Here is a 22,498-nt window from a genome sequence, read left to right as displayed (position 1 = left end):
GTAGACTCTTTATAGTTTGTATTGTTTTCTTTTTTTATCTCAAATTTCAGTTTAAATAAATCTATTAAATCTATTTATTCAAAGGAACAGAAAGCAAAATGGACTTAAAGTACTAAAGTTAATGTTGAATCAGTAGGCTTGAAAAATGTTCAAAATTAACCAATTTTATCATATGAATATGAAATCATATTTTGAAAATTGATGAAGAACTAGCATTCTTAAGCAACCTGGCTTTGTGGGGTGTACAATTTCTTTTTCCTCCTATTTTAATGACTTGTTTAGGTACTTCTTAGAATATGGAAGTGTCTCTTCCAAATCAATATTTATTTATTGCTATATAATATTGGAGGTGAAAAAGGGCCCAAAAGGAAGCAAAAAAAAAAATGACCTACTTCCTACAAAGGAAAATTCTGGGGAGAGTGGGAGAAGATAGACCTGGGAAAGAGGGAAAAAGAAGATGATGATGTAATAAATCTGTGGTATTTCTAGTCTGATATTGCGTCTCACCGAGTAAAGACCAGGCTTTATCTCTCAGAGTAATCTGAAAGCCTATCCTTATGCAGGATAGGAAGTTACAGCCCTCACCTGTAGTATTTCCCTGCAATGATAGAGACTGACACATACAGTGACTGAGCTGACACTCAAATGCAGATTCCCAATATTGTCAACTTCCAAGAGGTATGCAATATATAGTTACAAGATTTGGAATTTAGTATGGTAAGACAAGTTCATATATGAGTCATTGAAATGACATTGCTAGAGATTATTTCATAGTAAACTTCTACATATAGCTATATCAAAGATGCACAATCTACAACAACTGTAACATTCTATTGTTTTGTGGATGATATTATTCATACAGTACATATGACTATGCTCATACTAGTTTTTATCTGGTTTCTTTGGGGCAGCAGTTGTCACAGAATTAATGTGATCATTATCTAATTTCTAAAGTATCTAAAGGCTAAATACCTCCAAGGAAAAGAGAAGATAACACTTTTAAGTTCAATTTGGGTCTGAGATATTGATCCACATGTTCTCGTTTCGTCTTTAGAAACTTTTCCAGGGAGGTTTTATTATTACCCGAATATAGATGTGCAGAAACTGAAATCAGGCACGAGAAGTAACATGGTAAATGACACGTCAAAGTGACAAATTTGGGATTAAATTTTGACTTGAATGACACTTCATGACCGCCCATACTAATTTAACAATACCTATAATTGTACATCTACTAACATTTCTTGATCAGTAAGAATGATAGGGCTTCCCTGGTGGTGCAGTGGTTGAGAGTCCGCCTGCAGATGCAGGGGACACGGGTTTCTTCCCCGTTCTGGGAAGATCCCACATGTCGCAGAGCGGCTGGGCCCGTGAGCCATGGCCGCTTGGCCTGTGCGTCTGGAACATGTGCTCCACGAGAGAGGCCACAACAGTGAGAGGCCCGTGTACCGCACACACACACACACAAAAAAAAAGAATGATAATAAGGGATCATTTAAGGAAAATGATTCAAAATAGATGACAGAGGTTTATACCAGGGACTTCAAAACACTCTAGTCATACAATCTCACATAATCCTCAAATCAACCTTGTGAAAAAACATGGTTTTATTTAGAAAATAAAGATTTTTAATGTAAAAAAAAATTAGATTGCTTAGTGTTTAAATTGCAAAACAATTTACAACTTTTGAGTCATAGCTGAATTAAACACATTCCACGATAATAGCTTTGGTTCTGTCTTAAACTTTATTGTGTGCATTTAACTATTATTATAGTTAAGTATATAACATCTATTAAATGAAGAGGCCAGGGCTTTCTAATACACAAATGTATACACAAATGTATCTTTTTGACTTTATTTGATACACAAATGTATACACAAATGTATCTTAGGATGACTCCAAAAAAAAATAATGTGCTAAAATTAAGCTATCAATTTAATAAAATTTTTGATAACCCAAATAAATTGATATTTTAATGAAAAATTATCAAGTTATCACTAAAATAAATTGCCCAATTTTTTAAATAAATGTATAATTAAAAGTTAGTGAGGTAAAACTGTGAATTTTTTTACAAAGTAAAATAAAGAACAAAATATCTTAAAATAACAATGGATATTAAGAAAATATTTCTAAAGCAAGTGCATACTGTATTATTCTTACATATTACATGTATTTTTTTAATTTTTCATGAGAGTTTTTTAAATTACATATATTATTTTAAATGTAGGGAAGATGCATTAAAGTAGATTATAGAGAAAAATAGTTATGAGTTTAAAAGAGTTCTGTGTTTAAGCACTATACATTTTGTTGTTGTTTCTGAAGGATATATTATGCAAGGATATTTTACAGTACACCATTAACATGCATAGTCCAATAGTGCTACAGAACTATAGCTGCAGAAAATATCTACATGTGAGTACATTAATTGAGACCCCTTTCTTTGAAAATCTACAATGATGAACATATTTGCTAAATATATTTTCCTATTTTTGGATGGAGTTATTAGTTTGAAGTATATTATTGATGATATTTCACTGTCTATGACCTACACAATTATCATTTTCATTGACAGTAATGAAAAGTTTTGATTGTTTTATTCTGTGATTTCCAAGCCCCTATCAAGGTGCCAAGGTGCAAAGTAATTTGTCAAGAGCATTTTTCTGTTGAAAGGATGAGTTGTGCAATTTCATTTGACTTAGAGCTTGAGAACTGCTTTCCAATGAATGGATGACTTGGAGAGCATCCATATAACACCAACTGTTGAGTTTATTAAAGTACTCCTAGGTCCTGTGCTTGACATACTAAATCAACCTCAGAAAGTGGGATTCTAGAATCTGCATTTTAACAGGCTCTCCAAGTGATTCTTAAGGCAAATACAATCTCATGCTACTTTTCATGACAAGAGAGATATAATCACAATATACTCTATGGTAATGTTTAATCAGACTTTAGTTATCAGACTTTATGGAGTCTATTAACAATTTGAGTTTACTCAAAATAATAGAAACAAGATAAACTATGCTTCAATATTTATGCAATATGATAAAGAAACGATAAAGTTTATTGAATATTTACAATATCCTAAAGACTTTGATATGCATTTTACAATGTACTCTTCATCTAATACCAGTAAGTGAAATAAGTATTGTTATCCACATTTTAAAGATGAAGAAACTCATATTAAAAAGACTTCACATAATATTACCAAAGCTGAAGCAACATAAATGGCTGAGCTGAGATTCAAACCTAGATGTGTCTTACTTCAAGGCTCAGCTCAACTCTTCATTTTTTGAATTTCGGATGTTGAAGAAACTAGGAAGGTTAGGAGAAAGGAGGCTTACCATCCAGGAAATAAGGCAGTGTTCTTAAAATAATTTTGGAGAAAAGTCAGGATAGGAAGTGAGTAGTCTTAATTTTTATATCTACAGGATAATAGTTGTTTTTAGAAAAACAAAAGTGTATTAGGGCTTCTATAATGGTTTTGTGACAAAGCAGAAGAAAAACTAAAAGATGTGTGCTTTAATAGACATAGTTTTTAGCAAACAAAAACTAGGTGATTATTTTTCACAACTGTTATCAAAGAAATTTCTGTATGTAGTTTTGGTGGCTTGGGGCATAGAATAAAATATCATGGTCTTCTGGTTACTTGATAACTTTTTATTGATAAAATAACTGAATATAATGTACCTCTCATTATTGGTATGAACATAAGGAAACATCTATTAAATGAAGATTAAAAGCTATGTTTGAGAAGAGAACTTTCAGGAAATATATAGTACAAAAAAAGTAATGAAAGTATGAGTTAGGAATATGAACATATAATTAATAAGGGTGCCTAAACATGAAAATCATTATTCTTGAGTGATTTTGTCCAAAGAAAAGTACTAAACTGACAATGAAAACTGTTATCTACAGTTTTATATATCTAATTTTTTTGGACAATTTTAAAGAATTTTATGGAGATATAACTCCTTTCCAGATTTGGCAATGCACCGTAATAGTTAAAAAACTATTAAAGCAAACGCTGTAATTTTTCTGGGTTGCCAGAAGAATGCCAATGTCATTCACATTTTATAAATTTGATTTTCAACTTTCATATATAAAACAAGTATATCAAAATAGTGTAACTATTGCCAAGAGAAGTATACTCTTAAAAATGTCATCATGAGGAGGAAATGGGGCTAAGAAGGGTGATATACAGGAATACATTATTTCAAAAGATAAATAGTAAATGGCGAGGGAGAAGCCTCTTTTGTCAATTTATGGAGTTAGCATGTTGTTAAAATTACATGATGAGGTGGAGGGATAGAAAGCATATTTTGAATAAAATGATTTCAAATTTTTCTGCTATCAATGTTGGTAAGTCAAAGGTACTTATATTTTAGAAATAATTTTCTTCAACAGAAATTGATTTGAACAAATGAAAGAGGTTTTAAGAAGGTTGCTCTTTAACACTGAGAAATAAAAGAGATCTATGTGCTTAATCTGATAATTTTTACATGTGTGAAAATGCCAATTCCATCATATTTTTAATCCACTGCCTTTTTCTTTCTGTTTCAGTTTGGTTTATACTTGGGGCCTTATATAAATAGTTACAAAAAAATAATAATGAAATATTATATATTGAAAATGAAATCTATGATAATGAAAATCTATGGAGTGCAGTGAAATATATGATAATGTTTACTTGATTTCTTAGGAACTTGAATGCATTTGATGAAAAGTCACCAATTTACATGGGACTGACATTTACCAAAATGCTGTATTTTGTTGTGTTTGTACTTATTGGTCTTTATTAGTTTATAGGTTGTGTAAAGGCAGAATCCTACTGTCCTACTGCATAAAGGTAATACTAAAGAGTTAAGAGTTAAATGACAGCCAGAATTTTGTGAATTTAAATTATTTTCATTTTCACAGCACAAGGTGGAGGAATTGAAATTGCAATAAAATATTTTATAGATACAGTATATACCAAAAGTTGGCATGTAGGCAAACTTAAGAAACAATATTAAAAACCTAAGATTTTTGGCTCAATGAAAAACAACTTTAAATATTAAAATTTGACTTTTTTCTCCTCTGAATTTATTTTTAGGCTAACTGTGGTAGAGTCACCTTTTTAAGAATTAAACCATTTATTGCATTCCTACAAGTTACTTGATAAATTAGAGTCCAATGTGATATTTAATTATATGCAAAACACTGAAAATATTGGTTTCACCCAAAAGTTCCATAAGATGGTATGGAAAAACCTGAACGAACTTTCTGCCCATTCTAATGCAATAGTTGTGAAAAACACTATATATTAAATTGCTGTTACCTTATCGCCTTCGGAAAAAGTGATACCATCCACTGCTCTTTTCCAAGTGATTTCTGGAATAGGCTCCCCTTCTGCTTCACATATTAGTGTGACTTGACCATTCTCATATGTAGTCTCATTTTTAAGCTGTATTATGTGAGGCTGTACTGTAAAAAATATATACATTACTCAATCTGTATTGGAGGAAAATATTACTATCCATGGTGACCATTTAAGTACCCTTTAGCATAGTATGGAATTATTCACTTTGAGCAGGTATATTGTCATGCTTTGCCTTATAAGAGTGCCAGGAGAGTTGCAAATTATAGGAGAAAAAACTAGAAAATAATGCTATTGATTATGATTACAAAAATAATTTTAAGTGGTTTAGAAACCAACATAAAAAGTATAATTCCTTCCAAGATTTTGTCAATTAAAATCCACTTTATTATTTTTTCCTCAAGCTAAAAAATAAAATTTTCCTCTTTTAAAGTCACATGAGTATTTCTGTGTGTATGTCTGTGTACGACATCTGCTTATGTAGTGATTATCTCTTAAACTTTAAAAACAATTTCAACAAAGAGGAAAAATAATGACTGTATTCTGAATATGTAGTAAGTGTAATTATGTGAAATGTTTAAAATATTTATCAAGTAAATATATATACATACTATTTACCTTTATTATTCTAGCTGATTTATTTTGACCTCAGACTACCTTAATATTATTCCATATTGTAGATAATTGTTTCTTTACAGTTATGACTTCTATAAAAACCAAAACATCATGTCTAGTAATTTAAATTATATTAATATTAAAAATTATGTCCCTCCACAAATTTACATATACCAAATAGCTTTAAGTTTTCAAATTCTGTATTATTGGCATTTCTTAAGTTTTTATTTGTTGGAACCTAAAAGTGATAAAAGCCAGCACTTACTATTTCAGAACAAGTAACAGGTTTCTTTTTAATCACCAAATGCAATCAATTATGAAATATAAATTAATTTTTCTTAATCTTAGAAAATTAGATTCCTGATATCAGAAACATGGCATATATATTTTTACAATTCAGTGTTTACTCCATTGACTTTAATGGATTTAGTTTTATTTCCACTTTATATACATGCTTTTGTGTCAAACACAATACAAATCTGTTCAGTTTTACTATACAAAATGATTATACAGTGATATGGTATATTATATTTCATTCATTATTTTCAATTTGAAAGGACAAAAAATATTAGAAACTTTATTTGTGTATATTCTTACTGCCAGATTAATTTTTAAAAGTAAATAAATATTTCATATGAGCTCATTGAGATAGATTGAGATTATTTATCCTTTGGAATTATCTCAAACACTATCATGTCTAATTATGAATTTATTTTTATACTGAGTCATATTTACGTTTTAAAGAGAACATTTTCTTAAGTGGGAAATACTGATGGAACAAATTAGATGTTTTCTATAATTTTTAATAATTTTAAATTTGTTTACTCTTCCCTCTATGTGAACAATTTTCTCCTGGCTCATAGGTTTGCTGATTTCTCATCATTAAAGAATTTTATGTAAACACACCTAAACATTACCCTTCTGAGTAACTTTCCAACACCATGATCTCCAAAATAACAGCTCTTTTTACCCAACACTACCTGATTAATCTAGTTTCACTTTCTTCTTAGAACATCTTATTATTCCAATTTTCTTTTTTAATATACTTTGGTATATTCTTTATTGTCTGTCTTATTTTGTTTGAATATAAGCTTTATGAAAATCTCCCTAGTATAGAAAACATTTCTGTTACAGCTACTACAGGACCAGCTGGCAGAGGGTGTGTCCACACATGTATTACCATTCATCTTTTGGTCTAAGTAATATGCCTGTTTCTGCCAACTGCAACCACTGGTCCTTCTTACTCTTTTTGTTGTTGTTGTTATAACACATAACACAACTTTATTAGTAGTCAATTACTCAGTGTTCAAATTTGCCTGGTTGTCTCATAAAACCTTATACAGCTGATTTGTTTGAATCAAGATCCAAATGAGGCCTATCAACTGTGGTTGGTTGAGGTTTCTCTTATGTCTATTTTGACCCATATTTAGTTACTGGCCCCACTCAATTTATTTGTTAAAGAAATCTTATAGTTGTTTGTCTGTCCTGTAGTTTCTTTTTTTTTTTAAGTTCAATACTAGATTCATGTATTATATAATTTTTTTTAATTGGAATATAGTGGCTTTACAATACTGTTAGTTTCTACTGTACAGCAAAGTGAATCAGCTATACATATACATATATCCCCTCTTTTTTTTTTTGATTTCCTTCTCATTTAGGTCACCAAAGAGCATTTACTCTTATGGAGTACTCCCTCCTTCCTTCCTCTTTCTTTGTTATGAAAACTTTTTGATAACAATGTTTTTAAAAATGGAGAAAGCATATTAAATATTAGTAGTGCCTATAATTTTTAGTGTTTGCTTTTTAAAGAGAACAATCACATTCTAAATATTTACCAGCAAAATTTTTCCTCTTGCAAATATAATAGGGGCTAAATCAATAATTAAAAATTAATTTACCAGTTTTCTATGTCTGTAAGCTCCCCAAAGAAGGCAATATGGCTCTCGGTAAATATGGAAGATATTTATGTACATTCCCTTTTAATAAAATGAAAAGGGAGTATTTAATTATGGTTACATGTCAATGTTTCCAAATTATAGCCTTATAGGTGAGCTCTTTTGAAGTATTAATATATTAAAAGTAAAACTGATCCCAACATATGTCATTTAAAGATTTATGAAGATCAACCCATATATAATATAATAGATCTGAATACGTGTAATTTAAATGAATTTTCTTTCAGCTTCTGTTATTAGTCAGCAAATATTTTACAAAAATTTACATGTATAATCTCATATAATTCTTAAAATAATTCTATCTGGTTGCTGCAATTTTAAAATATATTTTAGAGATGAGAAAACTGAGACTTAGGTTTGGAAATTTAAATAGCTCATATAAGTGACAGAGTAGAATTTAACTCAGACCCCCCTCTAGACATTACAGTTTTAACTACTATGCTATAATACTTACCAAAGACTTGGAGAAGTACCTGTTTTTCATCTTCGCCTGCCTTGTTTGCGGCCCTGCAGACATACGGGCCCCCATCACTATTGATTATGTTCCTGACAGTAAGTTCTTTATTGTTTCCTTTCAGTATGTACTTTTCATTTTCTTCAATAAACTTGCCATTCCTAAAGAAGAAAACAGAGGTTGATCTTCGTAAATCTGACTTCATAACTTAAGAGCATATCATACTCAACTTTTTGACCTGTAAATGTCAATATTTCATGGCTACTGTCATTGACAGATAAAGTTATATTCCAGTCAAACATACACTTTTACTAGCTGAATAGAATTTAATGCATAAATATTCAAATTATACTTGAAAGTTGTTTTGACTTTAGAAACAAGAATAACGTTTGAGCTGTGTTGAAATCTTGACACTCATCTTAGGCAAAAAACACTTTTATTCAATTTTCACTTTGATTATTAGCAAAAAAGAAAAAAAAATATTTGCTGATTTAAATTCCAAACACACATTTCATGTTAGTGAGTCAACACATATTTATGAAATGTACTTCTTTACTAGGTTCCAGGGACACGTTTAATATAATTTCTACAGAAACACCCTTCAAAGACAAAGTAAATGCAATTTAAATAAATAATGAATTATATTGCACATAGGTACTGCCAATAAAAGGGTAAGAGGAAAGAATTACATGAAAACAGTTATAGAAATTATGCTATGTATAACAATTTAATTAATTAGTGAGGAGAAGAAATTTTTCTCAGATATAAATATTTTTAGGTAGTTTTCAAGGTTTTTCTGGACTGAAATAGTGTTCATTTTTTTTCAATTCTAGTTTTGTCCATTAAAACAACATCTTTCAAACTTTTCAATAACTTACAGTAAAACTTTACAATAACTTACAGTAAAAAAAATATTTTACATGCATTTAAACCTGAAACAATTTCTACGATTCCCCTTAATATGTGTGAAGTCTTATATTGTACATTATTTTCCATATTTTTTTATTTTCCTCATCTCCACTTCCTCCTTCTCCTCTTCTTTCTCCTTTCTTACTTGTCAACATGGTTAAATGGACAATTAATTGATTTAAAGACCCACTAATGTAAAAACTTAGGATCTATCTTTAGGGGTAGGGGGAATTTACTTGTCCATACAAGTGTAAATTAAAAAAGAGGAATATCTTAAAGGATTATTAAAAATCTTACCTAGAATGAAACAGAATATTTTTCTGATACTCTAAATGATCTTTGCAGTGAATTCTAGTTCTGCTTTCTAGAAAGTACTGCCACATATCTTAAGACAGTCCTTGTCTTTCTATGACTCAGTAACATCTATTTTTCCAGTTTTTATTGATATGTTTAAATACAACATGAAATGTGCAAAAATTCATGAGTGGTGAAAAATTAGGTCTTAAAAAATACTAGTGACAAAAGTATATAGTGCTCTGTATTTTTCTGATTTTTTTTCATATTTTCACTAATCAAATATTTAGAAGTATAAATAATGACAAGATTTCAGAATTTTTGCCTAGAATTTTATGTATGGATAAGGCTTTCACCACAATTAGTGATACAATATATTTCTTAATCTAGTCAAGAAAAAAGTATTTGTTTGTCTCATTATCATCATTATCATCATCATCTAGAAGTTTCAGCAATTTGTGGCTTAGGAAACATTTTCCCTATATTATTACCTGGTTAAATACAATTAGCTTTCAGATGTGCATTTTCCCTCTCCACCCTCATTCACAGATCAGAGAACTCAATTTTAAGTATGATTTCCCCACCCGTCAATTCACAGATGAAGAGACTTTTAGGTTTAGTTTGTAATATAAGCAGCAGGTTAACTAAGTTCTAGTGTTCTTTATGATAAAGAGATTATTTCTGTACTTCATGTGAAATATTGTGCTAAAGGTTTGAAGTATAGCAAATGAGTGAGACAGGGTCACCTATCATGAAGAATTCATAGCCTGATTGCTAGTAATACATGGTAATATTGATCCCATTAATGCATTTATTCATAACTTTGTGTGTGTGTTGGGAGGGGTGGGGTAGGGTATCTATTATAATAGAAGAGAATGGAAAAGATGATGGCTGGAATACTCTGGGAATTTTCATGGGAAAAAAATCCATGATCTGAGCTTTGAAGTGGATAGGTAGGTCTTGAAGAATTTAAAGGAAGTCAGGTTGTAAAGATTATGTTCCCTTAAAAAGCTCAATTTAAAAACATCATTAAAGAATAATAACTCAGGTAATAGGTCTTAATACTTCTCTCTCAACAAACCCATAATATAGAAAGTACTCATTGTTATTCATAGTACATTTCTGTGGAATGTCAATGTCTGAAAAAGACTCCCAGAGGATTCTGATGAAATTCCACTGGGCCATCCTTTGAAATTCTAACCACTTCTCTAAATGCCACTTTTCCAGGCAAAAGAAAGTAAGGGTTAGTATTAGAGGATTCATGGAAATGATAAAAAAGGGAGAACAATTCCACTCTTGACCATAGTGGAGTAACAAAACCATATTTACTCTCTCATTTTAAACAACACAAACACTGGACACAGAGATTAAATAACAGTTTTCAACCATTGATCAACAGGTAGCACATGACAGTGACCTCTGAGGACCACCATAGTTTACTACCTGAAAGCAGTTTCCAGGCTGCCCGTTAGAGAGGAAGAACCCATACAGAGTCAAGCAGTGTATCTGAATTGGAAGACAGAATTCTCAGTTGATAGAAGTTAAAGTGGCTAGAATTTGCAGGTAAGAAAATGTGAGAAGAAGGCACAAGAAAGAGAATTACAGAGATATGCAGAGGTTTCCAGCCAATCTTTAACTGAGTACTAATCAGTGAGTGTACTCTAGTAAGGTTTTCCAAGAGTAAGGAAAGGACCATTGGAAAAGATAAAGCACAAAAATCCCAGGACCTCACAAAAGACCAGGAATAATTTGCATACTTATCATCCAGAGTAGAAAGACCTCCTAAAACACAAATTTAAACACATTAAATTGCATCCTTACAAGAATACTGCTTCAGTAATGAAGCCAAGTTAATCTTAGACTGCAGCTTGTTCTGTAAACACCTAAAACAGGCTAAAAGCAACCTCCAGAAGATCAAACTTTCTCCATGTAACTTAACTCTATTCAAAGCTAAAGTAAAAGAACGTGAAAATATCCAACACCTCAAAACATAAAATTCTCCATGTCTGAAACCCAGTAAAAAATTGACAGGATAGTAAATAGGTAGGAAAATATGACCTATAACAAGGAAAAAAAGTCAATCAATAAAAAACAGCCAGAAATGATACAGATGATAGAATTAGTAGACAAGACCATTAAAATAGCTATTAAAATATATTCTATATGTTAAAGGAATTAAAATATGGGTGGGCATGGTAAGAGAGAAATGGAAGATGAAAAAAGGCCTCCATCAAATTTATAGACATAAAAAAATAGAATGAAGAAAAATACTCTGGTGGGATTAAAATCAGATTAGACATTACAAGTGAGTTCATTCCAAGCAACTCAAGGTTGTTTTAGCATTTGAAAATCAATGGAATTCACCAATTTAAAGGGCTAACAATAAAAATCTATATGGTATTCTCAATGGAAGTAGAAGAAACATTTGAATGTAAATGAAGAAAGTGATATTAAGAGTTTCTGCATTTACTCCCACTATGGTTTTCATGTCACCAAGTGTTCCTGGTTCTCTTTGTGAAAATTTCTGATTTTTCCTCAATGTTTGGTCTTCAACTACCTTCTTTACTGGTTTCACTCATACCTCTTGGAAATATTATCTCTATGCAAGGGGTAGTGTCTGGATTTTTCTCTCTGCACTGCTGCCCTAATACTTTTTGGAATTTTTTTCACAAAGATAACATGTCTATATCTACAGATAAATATGTCACAATGAAAACTTCCCTCTGATACCAATTTTACCTCTGTTAAGAACACTATCACATACTCCCATTCTCGCATTATATATTATATATCCAGCTACTAGAATAATTATTATTTTATTCCATCCAAATGATGAGGCTAATGCCATATGAAAAAATGGAGGTGCAAAATCATGATTTTAAATTATTCAATTATATTAGTCTCTGAATCTGATTTATTCTAAGCTGTATGATAATTATATTTCTACTTACATATGAGAATTTTAAACAAATGTTAAACTTTAAGAAAATAGTCTAAACTGAAAGTCAGTCTCTCCGGAAAGATAAAATGATGAGGATAAGACTCTAGACCAATATTTGTTCATTGTAATGAATGATCCAGGAGCTTTTGCTTGCTGTGATTAGAGCTAATATTGGCTATTTAGGATACACACTAGAAACCAGAAGTCTCTGGGATACATGATAATTATCTGGGGTGAATGTGTTAATACTTGATGTGTAATCCCTTTAAAAATACCAACCGTGTGTCAGAAAGGAATTATTGTCTGCAAAGAACTTCTAAAAACCCCTGTCTGAAGAAATATCTTGTTTATTGCTACCTGCTATGTTAAAGCAATAAAGGTTTGAAACTTGAAGATAGTATCATTAAATGTTCAGAAAGTAATAAAAAATAGTTTTGAATTTCAATTATTCTCCTTAAAATATGTTTTTAAAACCTAATCCTTATTATGGACACTTTTGCCAATTTGAATATAAATTTCTAATTGTTTTCTTTTGACTATTCTTATAGTATATGAATTATGAAGTATAGAAGTGATTCTATAAATGTTTAGAGATTTGCTTGAGTAGTAACCTCAATTAATAACTAATACATATTTAAAAACTGTCCATTTTTATACTTTAATTGTCTCACTTTTAACAGTGTGAGACACAACCTAAAAGAGTGGAATATTTTGATATCTGTTTGATGTTAATAGAAATCAAATAACGTTTAAAAATTCAAAAAAAATATAAAAGTGAACTGTAAAACAATAGATTTAGAATAGAGAATTCATTCATTTCAACATTTTGTTACATAACATTAAATTTATTGAAATTTAACTCTACATAACTAGCTTTTTCTGTAATAATATGGTACACAAATAAAATATGCAATTATATTTAATAAAATATAATTTTGTACACATACAACAGTGGTGCCATCCATACTAGAATTCCCACTTGTGGGTACTCTCTAGTAGGAACAATAAAATGGCTGAATTTGTCACAGGGCTCGTGGCCCATTTTGGCCAGAAACACACCTTTTAGATAAAATGACCAGGGCTATAAGAGCAGCCTTTGACTTGTGTTAAATCATTCTGTTGCTCTCTTTAACAAGTTAATTTAACCAACTTAACTGAAAACGAAAATCATTTTCAAATGAAATTCATAAACAATGTTTCCATTCTGGACAGAATGATAAGACTGTAAATATTTTTCCAGAAGCCTGACTATGGACACAAGCCAAAGGGATGTGGGTGCATAACTTACCTGTACCAGGAAATGGTGGGCTCAGGAGAGCCAGAGGCTCTGCAGGAAAATGTCCTCTCCTCTCCTCTCTCTGCTGTGGCATTAAAGGATTTCTGATGCATTGTGATTGCTGGCGGCACTGAAAAACAGACAAATGTAGATTAAATAGAGATGAAAAACATTTTACCAACACCACTGGAACATTCTTACTGTTGTTAATTTTCTTTTAAAACTAAGCTTTACAACTTCTGTACTTATATCAAGAGGACTGACTTGGTTGCATAGTAAAATGACTAAAATCACTGATCTGTCTTCTAATGTACAATAATTAGATAATTCACTGTAATGCAGTTTTACTATTTTTAATCTATTAAACTAGACTAAAAATAAACTAGACACTTTAGCAAATATATATATATATATATATATATTTACATATACACACACTTTTTTTTTTTTTTTTTTTTTTTTGCGGTACGCGGGCCTCTCACTGTTGTGGCCTCTCCCTTTGCGGAGCACAGATTCCGGACGTGCAGGCTCAGCGGCCATGGCTCACAGTCCCAGCCGCTCTGCGGCATGTGGGATCTTCCCGGACCGGGGCAAGAACCCATGTCCCCTGCACTGGCACGCGGACTCTCAACCACTGCGCCACCAGGGAAGCCCTACACACACTTTTATGAACTATTTCTTACAGAAAGACAGACAATACCACCCTGACTTACATAAATACTGAGATCTACTTGGAGCATAAATGGATTTCTTATTTGGGTTCTCATCAGTGTATGTACTTCTATAAGCAAACATTCACTTCTTCAAGACAGGGCTTTCAAATTAAGTGTCAAACCATAATGTTCTTTCCGATTAACTACACTTAATTTCTTCAAACAGCTATAGAACATTTTATGAAGAGAAATTGCTTTATCCATAGAGAGTATGAATAGATTTTCATGAACAATTCAATTTTAAAATTAAGCTTCCCCAATTTCTAACTAATTACATTGCAAAAACTGTATATGTTGCACATTTTGAACACATTGAAACTGTTACTGAAATGCACTGTTTGCAATAAACGAATCAATGACATCCATAACAGAAGCTAAAATTTCAAAGTAAAGCATAAATTTGTATTTAATGTACATTTTTTATGATTTTTCAATTGAATATGATGAAATGATATTCCTAAAATTAATTATTTAATACATTTGATTTTACATATCCTAAACAACATGACCAGACAGGCACTTAGAAATGTGATTTTAATTAAATATCTCTACAATAGCTTTCAGGTCAACACTGATGTTGCATTATCACAATTGATGGTGGGGATAGGAACTGATATGTTTCTTAGTAATTAAGCACAATTAATCAAGTTTCTGCCTTTATGAATTTAGACACAAGGTGCATGACATGTCATGCTATCTGTAAAGTAACATAATAATTACTAGTATTACAATAGAATGGACTTTTCTTTTCAGATGTTAACTCTGCATTTTAAGTCACTGAAATTTGACTATAGTATTCTATAGCATTCATGTAGATAGAATCATTTTCAAAAGGAGAGCCATATGTTCCAGTTCTTGTCCTATTACTGTTACTAACCTAAACAAGTTATTTATTCTTTATCATAATTTTCTTATCTATAAAGTGAACTGTATTTGTTGGATGATCTCTAAGAATTAACAAATCTTAATCTCTGTGTTTTATGATATATTAACTCTGCTAATGACATATGTGTTCTTACTTGTAGTGTAGATTAGTAGAAAAATATTAATATTACATGTTTAGATACTTTGAGATACTTTGAAGAGTAATTCTAGAACTATTCTGAAGAAAAATAGCATCAAAATCTGCAGAGGTTTTCACTAGTTCAGATGTCAAGATGTTCAGGCAGTTTGTTAGCTACTGTTTAGACTGTACAGCATTTTTACATATATTACCTTATTGCTTCTGAACTCACTGTTGAGTTCGATTAGATAATTTTAAAAGAGGTAACAATTATATTTCATCTGATTATATTTTTCTCACAAGACCAGCATCTACTCTATTTTATCTTTTTAAAAATACTTTTGGCATTTGACTATATCTAAAATGTCCAGTTTTAATAACTTTACCAAGATTTATGTTCTGTACCCATTAAGTAGTCAATCCTTTGTAAGTTTCTGTTTTTATATTTTAGCTTCAAGAAACATGGGGATGTGTAGAGAAGTAGCTCCATAACTTACTTACATGGAAGCTTTGGTTCACCTTCAAGTTATAATTCCCCTCACTGGCTGCTTATGCACCAAAGACATCACTAACTTGACATCTTAATCCCCCTTCATTAACAGTGGAATCCAGCTAGTCTATGTGTCTTCTGTGTCTTGCAGTCTTTTTCTCCACCCACTTTCCTTCAAATGTTTTTTGGAAGATAAAGAATACTGTATTAACCATGAAATACTTGTATGGTTCTGATCAACAAATGCCAATAATTTCTACAAATTTATTCAGGATAGGGATAACAATCTCCACTCTACCATTGTCAGAAAAGCAACTCTTTTCTAATTTATTGATTATTCAGATCTTTCCTAAATGTATATCATCAAATATATTCACATGTAGATCCTTTAACTGGCAGAGGACTGCTAATCTTAAGACTCGGCCTTTTCATAATTACCTTTTCTTGTTTTTACTTTTAAGGCTGAATGACACTTAGACATTCACATAAGAGAGGACTTGGGGAAGATAGCAGAGTAGGAAGTACCAGGCATCTGTCTCCACACCTACACAGCAACTGCACTGTCACAATCTGTCTAATGTAACTATCTTGAAACTGTGGAGTCTATTGAATGTTTGCCACTTCCAGGCAAAGACATGGAAGATAAACTGTTGTTAATACTGGTCAGTTTCAGCTGTTAGTACACTGGCATCTACCTATCCCCCTCCCCATCTGAGGCAGGAAGCTGTGCACATGTTCCTAGTGTAGGTTGCACAAAGAAAGCCAGCATAGGCAAAAATGACTTTGTCATTCAGATATCAAGGATCTGTGCACTGATCACTGACTGATGCTTTTGATCACAGAGGTGCAGATGAAGAGGTGGTGGCCATTGTTGTTATACCTCCCACAACTGTGAGATCTGGGGATTTAATTAACTCTCATTCTTTTAGTCCCCCCTTCATTTTTCTCTTTTTACCATTTTGGGAGCCAGACATTAAAGACTAGGACATTCAAAAACAACTGCATATAATGGACATATTAGAAAGTGACCATGCATGTCCAGGGAAAGGTGTAGGCTTAGAAAATACCTGAGGATACCTTAAATTTACATCTCAGGCTGACATTTAGCATAAGACAGCCTTCAATAATAATAATAATAACCAGTAACAGTAAACCCTGGGATTGAGAAAGAATCTGATTTCCATAGGAAGCACTTATTATGTTCAAATATTCAGTTTTCAGAAAAAAAAAATCACAAGGCATACAAAGAAATAGGAAAGTATGGCCCATTCAAAAGAAAAATTAAATCAATAGAAAATTTGAAAAAGACCTGAGGGAAGATATGCTTGATGAAGACTTTCAAACAACTGTCTAAAAGATACTCAAAGAACTGAAGAAAGAAGTGGAAAAACTCAAGGAAACAATATATGAAGAAAATGGAAATACCTATAAAGATATAGAAAACCTAAAAAAAAAAGCCAGAAAGAAATTCTGAATCTTACAATTACAATCACCGAAATGAAAAACTCATTAGAGGGATTCACATGCAAATCTGAGTAAGCAGAAGAAAGAATCAGTGAATATGAAATAAGGCAATGAAAATTCTTGAATCTGAGAAACAGAAAAACAAAAGATTGAAGAAAAGTGAATACAACCTAAAAGACCAGTGGGACATAATCATGTAGACCAACAGTCACACAGTGGGAGTCCCAGAAGGGAAGAGAGAGAAAGGGACAGAGTGAATATATGAAGAAATAATGGCTGAAAAGTTTAGCTATGAATATAAACATCCAAGAAGCTCAACAAACTACAACTAAGATGAATTCAAAGAGGACCAGGCCAAGACACATTATAATGAAATTTTCAAAAGGCAAACGCAAAGAGAAAATCTTGGAAAGCAGCAAGAGAAGAGTGACTCATCACATAGAAGGGATCCTCAGTAATTATCAGCAGATTTTGCATCAAAATCTTTGGAGGACAGATGGCAGTTGGTAGATATATTCAAAGTGCTAAAAGGAAAAAAATAAAAAACTGTCAACCAAGAAACCCATATCCTGGAAAACTGCCTTTCAACAGTGAGGGAGAAATTAAGATATTTCAGATAAGTAAAAGCTGGAGGAGTTTGTTACCACTAGACCTGTCCTGCAATAAATGCTCAAGGGAGTCCTACAAGATGAAATAAAAGGACACTAGAGAGTAATTCAAAGCCATATAAAGAAATAAAGAGCTCAATAAATGTAAATACATGGGCAATAAAAAAGCTGGTACTACTGTAACAACAGTTTGTAACTGCATTTTTTTCTACACGATTTGAGACTAATATATATTTAAAAAAATATATTAGTATGATTTTAACTATGTCTTATAATTCCAGATTTTGTTTTCTACATAATTTAAGAGACTAATGCAATTTAAAGAATTGTCAGTTCATGTTTTGAGACACAAAATGCATAAAAATGTAATTTTGTGATATCAACAACCAAAAGGAATGGAGTTAAGCTTTAAAGGAGCAGAGTTTTATTTTTTTTATATTTATTGAAGTTAAGCTAGTATAAATTTAAATTAGGATGTTATAACTTTAGGACATTATATGCAATACCACCAATAACCACAAAGAAAATAAGTACAGAATATACACACACAAAAAAATGAGAAAATAATTTTAAAGTTTCACTACAAAAAATTGACTAAACAAAAAGAAGATAGTAATGTAGGAGATGAAGAGACAAAAAAATCTATAAGACATTTAGAAAACAAACAGCAAAATGACAGAAGGAAGTCCTTCCTTATCAATAATTACTTTAAATGGAAATAGATTAAACTTTTCAATAAACAAACAGAGGTTGGCACAATGCCTAAAAACACATGATAAAATTATGTCCTATCTATAAGAGATTCACTGTCAATAATGAAGACACAAATAGATTGAAAGTGAAAGGATAAAGATATAATAACCAAAAAAGAGAAGGGGTGACTATAGGAATAGACAAAATAGACGTTGAATCAAAAAGTTTATGAGGAAACAAACATTGTATATTAAAAAATGTTTCAATATAGCAAGAAAATATAACAATTGTAAATATTTATGCTCCTAACAGTAGGCCATCAAAATACATGAAGCAAAAACGGACATAATTGAAGGAAGAAATAGTCCTACAATAATAGTTGGGGACTTCAACAATACAGCCTCAATAATGCATTGAATGACCAGACAGAAGATAAGTAAGAAAATAGAGGACTCATACAACACAATATACCAACTAGTTCTCATGTATATACAGCATACTCTATCCAAAAAAAGAGAGTAACCACATTTTCTCAAGAGCATGTAGGACATTCCCCAGGAAAGCCCATATGTTATGTCAAAAATTAATCTTAACATAAAGAACCAGAATAAAAGGATAAACACAACCTAAGCTAGCAGAAGAAAATTAATAATAAATATTAGAACAAAAAATTTTAAATTGAGAATAGAAAATAATAGACAAAATTAATGAAACCATAAGTTGCTTTATTAAAAAGATCAACAGAATTGACAAAAATTTAGCTAGATGGACTAAGATTTAAAAAGATAAAACTGGGCTTCCCTGGTGGTGCAGTGGTTGAGAATCTGCCTGCCAATGCAGGGGACACGGGTTCGAGCCCTGGTCTGGGAAGATCCCACATGCCGCGGAGCAACTAGGCCCGTGAGCCACAGCTACTGAGCCTGCGCGTCCAGAGCCTGTGCTCCGCAACAAGAGAGGCCGTGATAGTGAGAGGCCCGCGCACTGCGATGAAGAGTGGTCCCCGCTTGCCACAACTAGGGGAAGCTCTCGTACAGAAACGAAGACCCAACACAGCAAAAATAAATAAATAGATTAATAAACTCCTATCCCCAACATCTAAAAAAAAAAAAAAAGATAAAACTCAAATTATTAAAATCAGAAATGAAACATTAACAATTCCAAAGGAATAAAAAAGGATTATAAGAGGACACTATACAAAAATTAACTCAGAAAGAATCAGACCTACAAACTATAAAACTCTTAGGAAAAAAAATAAGGCAAGAGCTTCATGACATTGGATTTCACAATGTTTTCTTCAATATGATACCAAAGGTGTAGGCAACAACAACAAAAAGAGTAAAAAGGCAACATGCAGAATGGGGGAAATATTTAAAAATTGTATATCTGATAAAGGATTAACATCCAGAATAGATAATGAACTCCTAAAATTCAGCAACAACAAAAAAATACATAACCCAATTCAAAAATAAGCAAGATAAATTAAATAGACATTTATCCAAAGCAGAGGCACAAATGGCAGATAAGCACATGAAAAGATCCTCAACAGCACCCTTAGGGAACTGCCGATCAAAACTACAGTGAAATACCACCTCATATCTAATAGGAAGGCTACTATTAAAAAATAAAATACAATAGCAAGTGTTAGTGAGGACGTGGAGAAATTGGAACTTTTTGCATTATTGGGAAAATGGAAAATGGAAAACAGTATGGTGGTTTCTCAAAAAATTAAAAATACAATTGCCATGTGATCCAGCCATTTCACTTATGGGTATATACTCAAAAGGATTTTGAGCAAGGCCTCAAAGAGATATTTGCTCATCCATGTTCATGGCAACATTATTCATAATATTTAAAAAGTGGAAGCAATACAAATACCCATAGATTAATAAATAGATAAGCAAAATCTTGTATATGATTAAAATGGAATACTATCCAGCCTCGAAAAAGAAAAGAAAATTTTAACTATTTGTTGTAGTATATCTACAACATGAATGAACCTTGAGGATACTATGCTAAGTGAAATAAATCAGTCACATAAAGACAAATACTCTATGATTCCACTTATTGTGCACTTAGAGTAGTCAAAAACACAGATACAGGGAGTGGAATGGTGGTTGCTAGAGGCTGGAGGGAGAGGTGAATAGGAGTTACTGTTAAATGAGTATTTAGTTTTGCAAGATGAAAAGAGTTATGAGGATGGTTGGTAGTGACTGGTGCACTACCTTACAAGTGTATATAATACCACCTAACTGTACATTTAAAAAATGGTTAAACTGGTTGATTTTATGTTATGTGTATTTTACCACAAAAATTGAAGTAATGTAAAAGGAAAGTAACATAAGATATCTCAGGCCCAGGCCAAGAAACTAGATGGACCAGGTTAACACCAAAGTACCTTGTAGCTTTAACATTCTATAGTGTTATTCTCAGTGTATATGGGAAATAATTTAGTTTCTTGCCTCAGGTCTTTCCATGCCTTCATCAGCATATGGTTCTTTCCATTGCATATAAACAATGAACAGAGGTAAAGGTGAAACAACTAGGAAACCACATTTGCAAAGCTGATTCATATTACTCAAGGATGCTAGAAAATTCCAATTTTTTCAGTTTAATTCTAAGACTCCTCCTTTAATAAGAAAGCAAGTATCTTCATTTTGCAACTTAACTCTTCAGAAATTTTTCATACACCAATTGCTTATAATATCATGTAGTAAAAAAGAATGGTGTTTTAATATGACATAGACACTCCTTATGCAATAAGATTTAAATAATGTAAAATGCATTTCCATCATGATTTTGATGTTGTTACTTTCCAATGGTCATATCAGGCATCAACGAGGTCAAATATTCAGGTTTTTTTAACTTTATTTGTTTTATTTTTTTTTGTTTGCTTTGCTCTTCACTACTGTCTCATAGACTATTATATCACCTATCCTTTCTTAATTTTCATTAATATTGGTTCTGATTACTTGCATTAATCTTCCACTTCATATTTATGAAGTTGGTCAATTTAAATTGCTACTTAATAGAACCAAGTTTTTTTTGGAACTCAAAACACATACAAAATATCAAATGATTAACATAAAACAGCTAACTAATTATAAAATTTCATTTTGAAAGAAAATCTAGCTCATTGATCAATGCGTATAGCTAGTTCTTTTCATATAAATGTAGTCAGTGGTTTCCAATCTTGAGTTTCAGCATACTTAGTATTACTGCCTTGTTATAGAATCAAGCAATATATATATATATATATATTATATATATATATATATATATATGTTATATATATATATATTTGTGGTATACGGGGCTCTCACTGTTGTGGCCTCTCGTGTTGCAGAGCACAGGCTCCGGAAGCACAGGCTCAGCGGCCGTGGCTCACGGGCCCAGCTGCTCCGCAACATGTGGGATCTTCCTGGACCGGGGCATGAACCCGTGTCCCCTGCATTGGCAGGCGGATTCTCAACCACTGTGCCACCAGGAAAGCCCCAAACAATATTTTTAATGTACTTGATTTAGAATTAATAACTAATCGGCAGGTATTTTCCACATATTTGCTCCTAATTTGTGAATACAGTAAATCAGTAACAATTAAAATTATCTGATGAGCACTGAGTTTTAAAATCAAACCTATATGAGGAATGCAGTAAGAGTTCTGTTTGATCCATCATATTAAAAGATAGTGAGGGGGCTTCCCTGGTGGCACAGTGGTTGAGAGTCTGC

At 31.7% G+C, this 22,498-nt stretch overlaps 1 protein-coding gene across 4 annotated transcripts in view; it reads right to left on the bottom strand.

Annotated features, from left to right (window-relative positions):
• NCAM2 (neural cell adhesion molecule 2) overlaps positions 1-22,498 on the bottom strand; it is a gene marked incomplete at both ends in the record, with an annotated part of 481,818 nt that overhangs the window by 143,591 nt on the left and 315,729 nt on the right. For all 4 annotated transcript variants that reach the window (XM_079704995.1, XM_079704996.1, XM_079704998.1 and 1 more), the window contains 3 exons: positions 5,319-5,464; positions 8,382-8,542; positions 13,814-13,931. In XM_079704995.1, coding sequence (XP_079561121.1) covers positions 5,319-5,464; positions 8,382-8,542; positions 13,814-13,931 — 425 coding nt within the window. The remainder of the gene's footprint in view (positions 1-5,318; positions 5,465-8,381; positions 8,543-13,813; positions 13,932-22,498) is intronic.

Source organism: Hyperoodon ampullatus, assembly GCF_949752795.1.
Source record: "Hyperoodon ampullatus genome assembly, chromosome: 5".
Lineage (NCBI taxonomy): Eukaryota > Metazoa > Chordata > Mammalia > Artiodactyla > Ziphiidae > Hyperoodon > Hyperoodon ampullatus.
The sequence above is the reverse complement of the archived record's forward strand: the minus strand, read 5'-3'. Positions and strand labels throughout refer to the sequence as shown.